Source organism: Parasteatoda tepidariorum, chromosome 10, assembly GCF_043381705.1.
Source record: "Parasteatoda tepidariorum isolate YZ-2023 chromosome 10, CAS_Ptep_4.0, whole genome shotgun sequence".
In the NCBI taxonomy this organism is placed as follows: Eukaryota; Metazoa; Arthropoda; class Arachnida; order Araneae; family Theridiidae; genus Parasteatoda; species Parasteatoda tepidariorum.
This window is the reverse complement of record NC_092213.1, coordinates 82,754,852-82,771,207: the sequence shown is the minus strand read 5'-3', so window position 1 is coordinate 82,771,207 and position 16,356 is coordinate 82,754,852. Positions and strand designations below refer to the sequence as shown.

Below are 16,356 nucleotides of genomic sequence, written 5' to 3'. Positions count from 1 at the left end.
TAACTCATCATAACGGTAACTTTTTTTCTTCAAAAATTCATCCCAATGTTTATTTTATTATTTTTAATAATAAATATGGATTTATTATAATGTTATGAAAATTACTTTATTTCAAGCTTGTTTCTTAAAATTTTTCTTAGAAATGAATCTTTTAATGTTGACTATGTTTTGAGAAATGCTTGCATTTTTAATATCATTAATTTTCTTGAACTGCTTAAATAGCTGGAAAAGGTGGCCACATTTTTTTAACAGTTGCCACCCCAAAAATGCTACATCTGACCACTGGCTAGTAGCAAAATTTCTTAATTTTGCACCACCGTTATCAAAAGTTATATTTCATATTTTTTTAAAAAAATATAGCGGAATTACATTTTTCTTCCAAATAAGTTCTTGTTGTTAATTATATATAATGTATACTATTTTATTTGTTAATTGCTAAGGATACCATATCTGCAAAATGTTCTTAAGAATTCTTTTGCAATTAGGCTTAGAAACATAATCAAGGAGATGCCATTTCGAAAGAAGAATTATATAATAGTTAATTATATATAATAGTTAATAATATATAGTAGTTAATTATATACAATATATGCTAGGTTATTAGTAATATAAAATAATTAATTAAATAATAAAAAACGCAATAAAATTAAAATAGTAAAATAATTAATTAGTAATATCTGCAAAATGTTCTTAAGAATTCTTTTGCATTAGGCTTAGAAACATAATGAAGGAGATATCATTTCGAAAAAAGTTTTATTATTAAATAATAGTTAATCATATACAATGTATACTATTTTATAAGTTAATTGCTAAGGACACAATGTCTGCAAAATGTTTTGAAGAATTCTTTTGCAATTAGGCTTAGAAGCATAATCAAGGAGATGCCATTTCGAAAGAAGAAACCCCTTTCGGAAAAACAACTGAAATCTTCGATGTTTTCCACGCTTTCTTTTAGAATTCAGATCCACACGTGGAATCGGTGAAGCGTACTCTCAGAACACTCGAATTATTCTATTAAATATTCGAATATTAACTTGTAAAAGTCCTTGTTCCGCTTACGAAAAAATTATATTAATTCAAGGCCTAAACGAGATTAGGATTAAAAATTCAGCTTCGTCCTCCACTCGTATATATATATCTGTATATATAAATATTGATACCTATCATAAATTTCAACATTACACATCCAGTGAAATCATATTTTGTAACATAAAAAGAAAATAATAATAATGGAATATTCTTACGGTATCTTTATTGTTATCGCTTTTGTCGTTATCGCCGCTTCCGGAGATGTCGGAGTACGAGGACCCCTCATTACCATGCAGAAAGACGAACTGTTAAAAATCATAGACTGCATCAACGTGGGTAAGTTCTGGAAAACATATTTTTATTTATAGTATCTTAAATTCATTTTTAAAACTATTATTTCCCAAATATGAGCATTTTTACTTGCGTTTTCATGCACACATTTTCGTGCAATTTTTTTTAATTTTTAATTAATTGAGATTCTAATAAATTTTTAATTTAATTAAAAATGAAATTAAATAAAATTTAATTAAAATGAGATTAATAAATAAAATTATAATATGAAATTAAAAATAAAGTAATTAATAAAATAAAATTAATAAAATAATTAATAAAATAAAATTTATAATAAAATAAAATAAATTTATAAAAATAAAATTAATTAACATTTAATTACTTTAATAAAAATTTAATTTATTGAAATTGAATTTAATTAAAATTAAATTAATTAAAATGTTAAAATTAATTTTTATTTAATTAAAATCCTGGTAAATTTTAAAATAAAAATTTCAGCTACTAGCGAGAACATTAAAAACGTTAATTATATTGTGGCATAACTGCCAATACTATTATTAAACATCATTTCACTGGTATATAAGACATGCTTACTCGTTTCAATCTTGAGGTAATTCTTGATATTTTAAAGTTGGCATTATCAATTTCTTCTCTCCCCCACATTGCTGACCCGGACGTGCTATGATCATTTGCGAACGATTTTTCATCGCAGGTTTTAAAAATGTAGAAAAAATCATTCAGACTTCCTTTCAAAACATCTTTAAAACTTATTTTTAATTAAAATTACAAACTTAAGTTGAATAAACAAAACAAAAAACCGTAACTTGATTGCAGACTTTTATAGTGTAAGAATTTATTCCACTCTTTTTTTCAGAATCATTGTTTGCAATTCAAATTCAACTTTTATGTATAAATTTTTGACCATCTTTTATTTGCTATTTTTTCTGCATATGTGTTAGATAAAGTATAATTTATACAATTAGTATTCTCTTTCTTATGAAGATAGTGCTACAAATTTACTCCAAAACTCCTGGTACCTGGTGCAACCCTATTTATAAAAACTATTTTAATCTAACTTAATTTATTTCAAAAGAAACGTTTCAAAACGTTCGTTCAAAAAAGATATAACCAAAGTGTGTCCCAAATAAAAAGCAAACATCGAAAAACGAGGAAGTAGCGCCATGGAAGGAAGAGCAATATTTATATACTCAGATAGCCCCCCCCCCTCTATGGTTTCACCTGGATAGAGGGCCACTGTCCATTCATCTGAGTCAGCCATGTCGTTCCTTACAAAGTTTTTTTCGGAGGATAGGCGTGATTTTCAACGGATAATGATTTCCCCAAAATCCGGACGTGTCACCTCGGATCTATTTTCAATAAGGATATTTTTTTTAAAAAAAGAAGAAAAGAAAAAGCTGGGTATGCAGATTGCCCTGTATTCAAAAGTGAAATTTGAACAGGAAATCAAAAATATTTTCTCCCATTTGGGAGAACTGGCGTATTTTAAACTTTTGTAGGCGTATTAAAAACTTATTGGCGTATTTAAAATCTTATTCAAAATAAACGAATATTTAATAATAAAAAATTTAAAAGCAATTTGCGATAATATCTTTTGATTTTTCACATTTTTCTAATTTTACCAAGAAAAACTTCAATTTAAAAAATAAATAAATAAAAATAAAACAGCAATGAAAACAACGAAATGTTTGTTTTGGGATCAGCAAAAAATAATAATAATAATAAATCGTTGAATCATCTCTTTAATAATCTTGCTAAAGGTGAATCATTTGTCAACTGACAGATTATGAGAATTCAACATTCTTTTTAATTTGTTCTCAATAAACGTTCGTCCCGCAGTGGACTGATAGTAAAGACACGGTTCCCAGTAGAACACCGAAGTCAAACATCACTGGCTGCGGTCAGTAAGCGGGTGGATGACCACTTTGATCAGTCTGCGTAGGGACCGAGGTTGTGCGGTATGGGTCCTCGTTAAACTGTTCTACCGTAAAGTCCTCGACTTCGTGCAAGGGTCGTCGGGCTATCAAAGCGGAGAAGCCATCCCCTCTGCAGAGGATCAAAATTACGATGGCCCATCTTCGGATCATCCTCGGTGATCTTTCCAAGACCGTCGTAAATAGCCTATTGTGCAGTTCTAGTGCGACGTAAATAAAATACCTACCTACTTGTCACCTCGGAACCTATAGGGATATTAAAAAAAAAACTGAGTAAGCAGATTTCCCTGTATCTAAAGGTGAAACACAAAATCAAGAATATTTTTCCATAAATGTTGATTCATTTCTTTAATAATCTTGTTTAATGTGAATAATTTGTCAACTGACAGATTACGAGAATTCAATATTGTTCTCATTCCTTGTCCATATTGCGCTTCCCCGGGCTGTGTTTCATTTGAGACATACTGTACAATGTATAAAAACTGGTTGTCTAATAAGTAATTTGTTTCACTTTTTCTCATTTTTTTTAATGATACAGGGGACTGTCGTCCTGTCAGTTACTAAAATTAAATTCAAAATGTGACTTTACTTCAGTATTGATGCTGTAATTCAACGCATGCCGCGATAAAATTAAACAAAATATCAGTCCTAATATAAAATGTTCTTTATTTTCAGCTGAAAATCCTACTCTCTGCAAATACTTTAACAGATGCGAACAAAAAATGGCCGAACCGGTAAGTAACAATGTTTTTAGTAACATTCCATAAAAAAAAACATTAACAAAATGTTTTCTGGTTTAGAATAGGGTGCTCATTTTAGTTTGCCCAATTTTCTGGCAGAAAGCAGAAAAAAATTACTCAAAAGTAAAATTTTTTAACAGTAAGAAATCGCGTTAAAAATAATAGGAAAAATGGAATATTTCGTATGCAATAAAAACTCCCCAAAAAGAGCATACTATTCTGCACTCAAACCTGTTTTTCCTCCCTCTCTCTTAAAGATTTAATTCATGAAAACATTTGAAGTTCCGTAAAGGCCTGTTTACGCGGTTCTTGAATCTAAGAACTTGGAGAAATTTCTCTCTCCAAGAAATTGGATGATGTCATAGACACAATCCAAGTTCTTGAATGTCACTGATTGGTCGGAAGAAAACCCTGCTCATGCGCATTGTCCATATTCAACATTATGAAATCATACTTACATGAATTCAAAATTACTAAATAAAATCATAATAACACAAATAGACCCTAACAGATTAATTTGTTTGTATTAAAATATATGAAAGCGGACAACAAAATGACATAATCCGATGCCTGCTTGTTGACGTCACAAAACTTTTGACGCTGATTGGTTAAGGGAGGAGAAACTTGGATGGAAAGTAGAACATGCTTTACTAGCATCCAAGGACTTGGATGATCGTTTGCACGATCCAAGGAAAACAAGTTTCCATCAATTGCAATCAATCTTCGTCCAAGAACTTAGATCGTCTAAGCAGACCTTAAATATCTTTAAAAAATTTATGTTATAGCTTTGAAATGTTGTTTAATTGAAATGATGCCAAGTTGTAACTTTCATTTTCTTAACTCCGATTATTTCTCGTCAGGTGCAAATGGTGTTCCACAAATGCATAAGCAATTTCCCAAATGAAGGATCCAAGCAATGTGCCATCAGAGGAGGAAAGATGTTTTCATCCATGGAAATTCCATCTATGGTAATTCTTCACTCTCATACTATTTATAGGTCTTCTACAACTACGTGATTATTTTAACGAGAAGCAATTTTAGGATTGTGTGGTTTCAAATAGCTGATGAACTTAACATAAACTTACACGATACTTGCCGCAACAGTTCAGGGGGTAAAGCACTAAATTGTCATTAACTTAATTGTCATGACGAGGTCCGAGCCTCGATCCCCAGTGGCGGATTGAAGCGGTATGGATGGTTGACCGTGTAAGACTAAGTGCAGATGGCGCTGAGGTCAAAATTCTCCATAAGGTTTCCGAGTTACTACTTGCGTTAGATGGAGAGGAAAACCATGGAAACCTCCCACGGTAAGTCTGACGGCAAGGAGACTCTAACAAATGATCCGTGTACCACTGAAGATATTTTACGTCATCACTGCGTTGCAAGCCGAAAGCGGAATTCGTATCGACCAGCCATCGCATGAGATTCGAACCCGGTTCACCACAAAGGAAGGCGAGCAATCTATCCCTTGAGCGACCATTCCTGCACAATGTTTAGTGATACGTCTTTTCAATTATACCTCGATTTACATATAAGCAGTACTCTACTTTATAAACATACTACCAGCCTGCAGCGACCAGCTGGTTCGTCTACACAAACTCAAAAATTAAATTAAAAATCATCGAATTATTTGTTTTGTTTTCTTCCGGGTCTTATACGAATGAGGAATGTTCACTGCAAATGCTTATCATCTGAATCCGAATATTATCTGCTACAAATTTTTGGATGCCCCAATTTGAAAATTGCAATGGGAAAAAGGAAAGCAAAAATTTAGATTTTCAAATGTATTTTTTTATAAATCGAAAAAATCGAACTAGGAGAAAAAATGAGATGGCTCATTCTGAAGAAGAAGTTCTGAACTTTACGATGGAAAAAAAAGCTGAAATTCTAGGACGCTTGAACGCGATTGGTTCAAAGTGCAGAAGTAGCAAAGAATGCGCCTAAAATAACCCTGAGAAGAATTCATAATCAAAAACCAAATTTAAAAATCGCGATTCCTAATTTGTTTACTATAATGTCAGAAGTGCCAACTGCTCCGGACACTCCAAAATTATTAAATAAACGGTAAATAACTACAAACTAAATTTTGCAAATATTTGAGTATTTTTGCATGGTTTTTAAAAGGTGCCTTAGCTACAAAAAGTGGTAAATTACATAATCTTACGAAATATTTAGAAACAGTGGTGGATAAAAATCTACTAAATTGAATTTAATAAACCAAGAATCACAATTGATAAACTACCACTTTAAAATATTTATTTGCTGTCCGGAGCAAGTTGGCATCTCAATTAACTTCCTGTTGAATGTCGTATTTTTAATGCTCGCGATATACTCACAATCCGATGTGCCGACGTGCGCACGCGCAAATTCTTTATTTTATTGTGTGTATAGATAGAAAAATGTATTTCTAAAATAAGGTCACGCGTGGGTATTACTTTTGTCCACCATTTCGTCAAATTCATTTTACTGAAATAATTTTCGCGAAATTATTTTCAAGACTTAAATTTCTTAAAGACTTATTTATTTTCAAATTATTTATCCACATACAATTATTTATTTTCACAGATTTATGACTGTTTGAGGGCACATACTCCAAAAGTAAGTGATATTTATATTGATATTATAAAAACAATATATATATATAGTATATATATATAATAAATAAATAAATACAAGAAAACACGAAGAAAGTTAAGAAAAACAATAAGTTTCATTTAATGCGCTTAAGCAGCAAGTAAACAGAACTCATTAATATGTTCAAAATGAGGAATAAAACAAAGAAAAATAATGGACAAATGAAAAGAAGAAAANTATATATATATATATTAGCAAGCACTCCTTTTGCGGATATAATCGTGTGGGTGATGAAGAGATTACATCTTTTCATTATTTTGTTTTCTTATAATTTTAATTTATGTCTTTTTCCTTGTTTTTTTTTTCTAATTTTATGTTAAATATTTTTAAAAATATTTTAATTTTCTTCTCTTTTTATTAATCTTTATAATTTTCCATGCTTTCCCTCTCTTTCTATCTATATACTAGGGGCTAATCCCCCTGTTCGCTGCCGCTCGCCAACCCTGATGAATGCTTCGCAATAATTGTCTTTTCTTGGCAGAAAACAGTTTTGCTACGAAAGTTAAAATTATTCACTTAACATATATACTAAAAGGGATTCTGTTTGCTTCCGCTTGCTCCTCTACTTCCCACGTCCAAATATTACTATCAATTAGTATTATAAGCAATTAGATCTCTTGGTGAACAGAAATGATTTTTCGAAGTAATCATTTTTTAAAATAACATTTATGTTCTTATAATATCATATTGTTCAAACAAATTTCATGAGTTCACAACCATAATTTAATATTTTCGCTAATAATAGCAGTACTGGAAAATAACTCTAAATTAGGGATACAGAAATATTTAAAGGAAAACAATATCTTTACGACTTTTGTTAATTTTATGCTAATGATATATATGTATTTTTTGACAAGTTGACCTAACATATATGTATCGATACATAGATAGACATATTGAAAAATACAAAGTATATCCAAAAGTTAATTTATGTTAATGTAATTAATGGGAAATAAGGTTGATTCATATAAAAAAAAATTAAATTTAAGTTTCATCAATCGTAGATAACTACAAATACCATCAATTGGAGATTATTAAAGAAACATTAAAAATTTAAAAATACTATTCTATTTAAAAAAGGTTTATATAATTTAAATTAGAAGTATTAAGTTTTCCAGAAAAACATTTTTGCTAAACATTATTAATTATCCTAAATAACATTTAATTAAAGCTTTTATTGATAAATTTAATGAGAAGAAAATGATATTTTTTATTTCAAAATCCTTATTGTTTTAAACTAAACATGGAGAAAAAAAAATATTAATGGTAATTAATACAATAGTCTGAAAATAATAATAACTTTTTTTTACTTTAGTTGACTGCTGAAGATGCTAAGCAAATGATAGATTTTGAAGTGAGTACTTTATATTTTATTTGTTTTTAATCCATCTTTTGAAATCAAAACTTTTATTCTATGTACTATCTGTCCTTACTGAGAAACTATGGCTCACCTAATAGGGTGCCCCTGAAAGAGTGGCCAACAAATCTGCCCTGTAAATGCCTGAAATTTTTCATTTTATTTTGTAACCGTGGTTGAATAGCCGATCAATTTTATGAGTTATGACTACTAATGTTCAACTCCGTAGCCTTGCAATTTTGAACCCAATCCAGAAGACAAGGGAACTCCTGGATCGAGTATTAGGAGAAGTTAGCCTTCCTGGAGGACTTTTTGATATAGCTAACACGCATTTGCGTTACATGGAGAGGAAGACCACGAGAATCTCCCACGGTTAGCCTAACGGCAAGGGGACTCTAACCCATGATCCGTCTACCACTGAGGATATTTCACGTCAGTGCTGTGGTCGATGCAAGCCGGATGCGGAATTCGTATCGACCGGGATTCGAACCCGGTTCACCTCATTGGAAGGAGAACGCTCTATCCCCTGAGCCATCACGGCTCTTAAATGCCTAAATTGACGAAATGTTTGGAAATATTTTTAAAAAAAATTGAATCCGTTTTCACCAATTCATAAACAACATTTCATGTCCTTTTTGCATCCGCTATTATCGTTTTTGCTGTTTGTGTCCTCTGCTACCCTTTCGCAAATAATCTATTAACTCTTTTTATTTTTCGCAAAGTTTGCAGGGATTTTCCGTAATAAACAAAATCCTTGTCAGAAATGCAATAAAAACAATTACACACATTCGCAAATTAATTCTAAAGGGAGGAAGGAACCAATTTCTATCGAAATCTAACATAGCGAAAGCTAAGAAAGAGACCATCAAAAATCATTTGATTGACTTGTCCAGCGGCTCCCAAATGGTTTTTCACGGAACCCTATGGTTCCGTCGTAATCATTTAAGCGTTTATAACAGTTCTGTTTTTCATAGTAATATAAAAACAAATTGAAATATGCTTCTGAATCTTGGACAATGACAAATGTGGAGGAAAATTGTATCGTAATATTTGAGAGAAAGATTTTGAGGAGTATATTCGGTGGTGTAACAATTACTGGAGAAAGAGATGAAAATTTGAGCTGTACAAGATTCATAAATAACCTGATATTATTGAATACATAAAAACAAATAGAACGAATTGGATGACCCACGTTATTCGAATGAGTGAGGATAATAGAATAAAAAAGATATTGCTTTTTAGACCCACTGGAACAAGAAAGCGGTTGAGATGGGCTGACTCGGTGGAGACTGATTTTCTTGCAATTCATGAAAAGAATTGTTGATGAAATAGAAATCGGAAGTCGTCATGGAGAAATATTCAGAGGAAGGCATTGGCCCACATTGGACTGTCTGGCGAACTATGATGATGATGATAGTGATAAAAGCAAATTTTTAGCTAGATTAGATTCATTTTAAGGACTGCGAATTCGACTGTAGAATACAAAACCTAATTTAAAATTTTTAAACGGTAGAAAAAATTCAGTCATTTTATTAAATTTAAAAAAAGTCCAAAAGTCATAATAAAGTAGTCTTTTGATAGATAATACATATACAATTGTTCTGATTTACTGTAATTGTGAAATCGGGGTTCCGCCGGAAATAGTTTTATAATTTAGGGTTCCGTAAACGAAAAAAAACAGGGTCCCGCTAGACTGGTGAATATCATTGAAATTTGAACTTTTGGAACTTTTATATTAAACTTTTTCTCTCTGTTTCTTCTGGCCTATAGACAGAATCACGTGTTACCCATGATACTCATTATTTCACAAAATACTTCAATGCGCGACCCGTGAAATTTATTAACATCTTTATAAACGCCAAATAAGTTTCTATAAAAAAAAAACTTATCTACAAAAATGTCATTGACACATTCTTCTCATTTGTGAACCAGACGAATACCGTAAGTCGAAATATTCGTTTAAAAAAAATATGATACACAATAATAGAGAGAAAATAAGCAGAATTAAAAAATTAACGCAATACCAACTCCATTGTAACGATGACATATTCTGATACAAAACTTTCAGACAAACATTTATTATTTATTATTTGCTGCACAATATGTATATATGTGACCAATCGTAGGTCAACAAGATTTATGGAGAGAAAAAAACCAATTCAGCATGTAGCAGTAGTGCAAAAATAAATTAAAGAACAAAATAATGAAATACATAACTCCTTTCCTTTCCATTAAGTTCGAAAATATTGTTCTACTGTAAACATAATTATAAATAAAACGCTTGATGCGTTATCAAGAACTTCAGTCACAATGGAAATTTTTAAATCTATGTTTATGTAGAAATCTTTGTAAGTGAAAAAGTGTTTTCCTGATGAAAGATATTCTAATGTTTTGAACTTATTTGATTTTGGAATATTAGGAATTTATGTTCGTATTAACATACACCGTAAAAAATACTAGGTAAATCCTTAACTAGTGTTTGGTGCAAAGTTTCTCATCATTACAAAGTTTAGCTAAATGAAAAAATCATTTGTTTCAGTTACACCATAAATTGCACCATAAAAAAACTGGCAACTGACTGCACTAAAATTTGGTAAAAGACACAAAACTTAGACGGTGACTGTAAAGTGAACGATATTTGTTTACGACGCCATGTTATCTTTACAACTCGATCTCGGTGTATCGGGACCACTAATGCATGTTGTTTTAAGTTTCTACTTATTTAGGTAAATGGCTTATTTGCACGAATTAAAGTTCATGTCTTTTATGTTGCCTTTTTAAATTTGATTGACGGTATAAAATCGTTAGAAGTATATCATAAAATAACTTCTTACGGTAAATATCTACCTTGGCCTGCATTTGAGCACTTTAAAAATACCGAATAATGTTGCAACCTTCCTCTGTTGTTATAAAAAAAAAATTTAAAAAAATTTAAAAAAAAGAATGAAGTTTGGTGCTTTGTTTCTTCAAAACACTTACTTTTGGTGCAATCTTTTACTGATATTTGGAGCTAATAAAATACCAAACTAAGGTAAAATTGAGCTCCATTTTATGTATGCCAACTTTTGGTGCAACTAGGCTCGAATTTTTTAACACTATAGTGTTAAATCTATTAGTATTCTTTTTTAAAAAAACTGTCTTCGTATACTTGATTTGCTGTTGTCGTCATAAATGTTATTTTTGTAAACAGTGTAGTAAACAGTGTAATAAACACTGCGTATGCATCGTCGTTGCATACGTTGCTATGTCGACCGCTGCTATTTTTCTTCTTACTAGGAGGCTCCGCCCCCTGCTCGCTAACGCTCGCCAACCACCGAGAATTGCTACGCAATCCTATGTGGTTCACGCCGTGAACCATGGCCGCTGCGCTCGCTCGCCAATGAACACAATGTTCTAGCACAAAGACATAATATACTATCATCAAAGACATAGTATTTTATCATCAAAGACATAGTATTGTACTTATGTAGAAGAATTCTACCAATGTTCTTATTGGCTTTTAAAAAAGTATATTAGCTATTTAGATTGTACATGGTGAAAAAATCAAAACATTAGCTAAATAAGAAACATATTAGCAAAATAAATTATCAAATATTGCTTCACTAATATTCTGCATTTTAAAGCGTGAAAATTCAATGCATAAATAAACGCGAAATATAAAAAAATTCAATGCATTCAATACAAACACTTAAACGTTTTTTAGACGTTTAGGTAGCTCCCAGTAGAAAAATATCAATTCAACAGCGGCCTTTTAAAGCATTCTCACTTCAATTAATTAATTAATTCCTAATTGAGTTTAAATTAAATATTGTCATGTTTTTAGTGCATGAATCTGAATTGAACAACCTGATAATGCTCACTCTGGTTATTGTTATCTGGTTGCTCACTACGTGCTCTTGCGCGCCGAATCCAATCAATTAAAAATGAAAACTGTTGCCAGCGCGAGAAAAGAAATATCATCGGCTTTATTGATACATACATACGTACGTATTAGCGTTTTATATAATATAGATAGATTTTCCCTAACGGGCATTTTTAATGTATTTACATAATAATAATATAAGGTATTTTTATATTCTTTTCATTATTAACGTATAATGACTGGCTTGACGGTGATTTTAATTTAAATATAAATACCGAAGAAGGAAAAGTATTTTGTGACGTCATGAAACACGTACATAGGCAGGATAAGAAAATCATTCCGACGACAAACCTCAATGGAGACAGTTTTTGCATCCCATGATTGTCGCATTTATCGGAGTCAATCCAGAAAGAAGAAGCATTTGATCAATGGGTAACCAGTTATTGCAATAGGGCGATCACAACTTTTATTTATTTTTCTTATTTTCATTATTTTTCATTTTCAGACCTGTGCAAGAGAGTTACATGTTGGAACATGCAAATACAACCCTTTTGTACCAACAGCTAAATTCTACACATATTAGTGAAATCTTCCCTGTATGTGACACACCTCATGACGACTTGGAAAATGTAACATGCGTATTTATTCTGTACAGAAAGAGATTTCAAATTCCTATTTCTGAAGAAAAAATAGTTGTATAAAAAGAATAGAATTATACATAATTTTCCTTTTGAATATTTTTTTAATAAACTACCTCACTTAAACTGTTTTTTTTAATTAAAAAAATATTGCATTTGTTTGTTCTCTTTTTATTTTAATTTGAATGTTCTATGATTATAGCACTAAATTCAATCGAATTAACAATTAGAAATCCACATGTCCTTAAACTACACTGGTCGACAAAATTAAGAGATGGAAGACATTTTCCCAAATATCTCAAAAAACACTGAATATAAATGAATGAAATTTGGTATGGATATAGCTTATTCCGTGATAATAAAGTATGCAAAACAAAAATGAAAGTGCCATTCACTGGCAAGACCTATTGCCAAGAAGTCCGATGTAGTCTGAACTTAAGGATAAAAGATGACAATAAAAGTGAGGCTAGTACAGTGTGTGTTGCCTCTAGTATGGTCACCCCTGACAGACAGACAGCATGCACAGCGAGTATGCATGCTGTTAATAAGGGAGTTAAGGAGGACTTGTGGAAGACCCTCCCATTCTTCCACCAGAGCAATTTTTAACTCCAGAATGGTTCTGGGGGGAGGTTGGCGCATCGCAATAGCTATCCCAAGCATGTTCAATAGGATTCAGGTCAAGGGATTTCGCTGGCCAATCCGTTCGTTGAATATACTCGCTTTCCAGATACTCATCAACCATGAGAGCTCTATGTGGTCGCGCATTGTCGTCTATAAAAATGAACTCAGGGCCAACAGCGCCCCTGACAAGACGCACATAGGTCTCTAGGACCTCCTGTCTGTACCTCTGGGCATTCACGGAACCATTGTCAAACGCATGGAGCGGTGTGCGGGTATCTTGCATGTGCGAATGAATGTGCGAAAATGCTTTCCATCTCTTAATTTTGTCCACCAGTGTAGTTTTTATACGTGAAAATAAAATGATCAGAACAAAAAATTTTCGGGTAATGTTTTATTTTTGCTCATGATACAAGGCGTCAAATTAAAAGCAAAATATCGCACTAACTTTTGATCTTATTATCGTACGTACAATGATGCAACTTTGATTAGTCCGGACGATTTATGTTTAACAAACATGCCTTCTTTTCTGAAGGATTTGCGTTTATGATACTTAAAATAAGCGAAGTATTAGCAATCAGGAAAATTTGATTCCAAAAGTTTAATTTGAAAGGATGGTCATAAAGTTGGGACCCATTATGTAAAATTTACATTTTGCGTATATCTCCAACAATAAGTCAATAAATTTTTAAAATACATTATCTTTTTTTTTTCAGTTTGTCACTTGAATTTTGCCGATTCTTGTTCAGCGCCCTCTATACAAATTATGAAAATGGCGCAAAACATCATTATGAGGAAATATCATAGTTTTTTGGAGAAAAAAAACGTTTCTAATCTTTTTTTTTATATAATGTTAGAAAAGTTACTCCAATGTAACATGGTTTGGGCTCAAAAAAAGTTTTAAAAACTAAGAATCTATTGATTATAATAATTTTCATATTAGTGGAAAAAATTGGCAAAATTGGCGGCTTTTAAAAAAAATTCAAGTTTCCTGTCCATCTCAAAGTCCAGAGAATTCTTAAAAATGGTTTAATTTAGCTGAGCCGTGGTGGCTCAGGGGATAGAGCGTTCGCCTTCCAATGAGGTGCCCCGGGTTAGAATCCCAGCGATGGCTGGTGGATACGAGTTCCGCTCCCGGATCGCACCGACCACAGTGCTGACGTAAAATATCCTCAGTGGTAGACGGATGATGGATAAGAGTCCTTTTGCCATTAGGCTAACCTTGAGAGGTTTGCGTGGTTTTCCCCTCCTTGTAACGCAAAAGCGGGTGAGTTCTATCAAAAACTTCCACACGAAGGCAAATTTCTCCCAATACTTGATCCAGGAGTTTCCCCGTTTTCTGGATTGGGTTCAAAGATACAAGGTTACGAAATAGTAGTCGTAAACCCTAAATTGGGTCAGCTATTCGAAGACGGTTATGAAATAACAAATCACTAAATTCGTTTATTTGGACGTAATTTTCAAAGCAGGGGATGACTCTCCTGCTTTGGTAGCCCGACGACCTGCGAGCAAAGTCGAACACTTTACGGTAGAACAATTTAACGAGGACCGATACCACGCACGCTCGATCTCTACGCAGGGTGATCAGAGTGGTCACCCACATGCTTACTGACAGCAGCCAGTCATGCCTGACTTCGGTATTCTACTGGAAGCCATGTCTTTACGATCCGTCTACTGCGGGGCAAAAATGTAACTGAAAGGTGACGAAATAATTTAATTTATCTTACTATTTATAAAAATGTTGGAGTCGCAGTTTTCTATTGTTGACGGTGCACTTTTATTGGCCCAAAAACCGTAAGAAAGGATCCAGTTTTCTCACATTAATTGTCATATTGGTTTGGTTGTCATCAGCAAAAAAATGGTATAAGTCATAAAGTTATTGTTTTCCTATTAATATTTTTGCATCCCTAATTTAAAATTATTTACCTGTAATGTTATTATTACATTTTTCATTATGTTTGTTTTCTAAATTAAGAGTTTAAGAGGATTGTTTTTATTATTACTGTTGTTAGAATAACGTAATTGTACGTTACATTTTAAGATAAAGTTCATTAAATCTCCTTAATCACTTTACAATTATTATTCTTTGAACCAATTACATTAATATACTATTATGAATTACGGTTACAGAGATTCGATAAATGATTTAGAACTTAACGATAACCTTCGTGCACAATGAGATGCAAGCAATAATTGTATTTAATATATTCAGTCGGACCTCTATTTAACGAAGTCGCTAAATCCCGATAAAAAGTTCGTTATATGGGAAATTCGTTAAATAGAAAATCACCATTTTAAATACTTAAAGAACACAAAACAGGTTTTAAATTCATAAACACTAGACATAATTAAAATAGCAATGGATATACTTTTATCTTGTAAATTATTATCTACTATCGAATTATTTCAAATGATTTTAACATTTATCATATGAAGGTTCTTCATCATTTCCGTCTTCATCTTTCTCACAATTTAGTGCTGTTTTTTACTTTTCACGCTGTCCGAAATATCCGATTCAGTTAATGTTTCTGTGGTTGCGGCTTCAGAATCAATAAAAAGAAAATCATTAACCAGTACATCATCATTAATTTCGTGGTTTTCCCTTAGCTGTACCCATATTTTTTAAGTTCTTCTAAAGGAGTGTCATCCTCGTCCTCCGCACTTTCCACATTCTTCGCTCTTACTAAGAATCCAGCTTTTAGCAAAACTGTTACGAATAGTACGATCTTTAACATCATAGTTCCATGCTTTAGAAATTTCTATTATGCTTTTACGTAAATTGATTTCTGGCATGGATTCCTGTATAAAATGCAAACAAAAAGGCAAACGTATTTTACCGTTAAACGGCTGCGAAAAGGTCATTTTCTCCATAGAATGCGTTAACAAGTTTGAAATGTTCAAAAATATTTCGTTAAATAGGGAAAGTGGATCTTAAAAAAAAGTTCACTAAATAGAAAATTCACCTCGCTATCTATATATATATTTCTCTAACACGGCGCCAAAAAAAGCCTCATTACAACTCCCCGAATGGCAAAGCTAGAAAATCGACCGATGATTGCCGCTAAAAATGTCACATGCCAAATCTAGTGGAGGTGGCTCAACATATAGCGCTTTTAAAAACGGAAACTGAAATAACCAGAGAGAGCATTCTCAACAAATGTGATGTCTCACGAAATTCATCCTATCAGCTGCGGCAATCTCATTCTATTAAGCTAGGCAGAAGTGAGTAGTCTTT

General features: G+C 32.1%; 1 protein-coding gene across 1 annotated transcript; it reads left to right on the top strand.

Moving 5' to 3' along the window:
- The first annotated feature begins 984 nt into the window (after positions 1-984).
- On the top strand, positions 985-12,617 carry LOC122269587 (uncharacterized). Its single transcript, XM_043043437.2, has 6 exons — positions 985-1,365; positions 3,948-4,006; positions 4,873-4,980; positions 6,578-6,610; positions 7,962-8,000; positions 12,371-12,617. The coding sequence occupies exons 1-6, from the start codon at positions 1,230-1,232 to the stop codon at positions 12,446-12,448; spliced, it is 453 nt and encodes a 150-aa protein (XP_042899371.1). The 5' UTR covers positions 985-1,229; the 3' UTR covers positions 12,449-12,617.
- Positions 12,618-16,356: the final 3,739 nt, after the last annotated feature.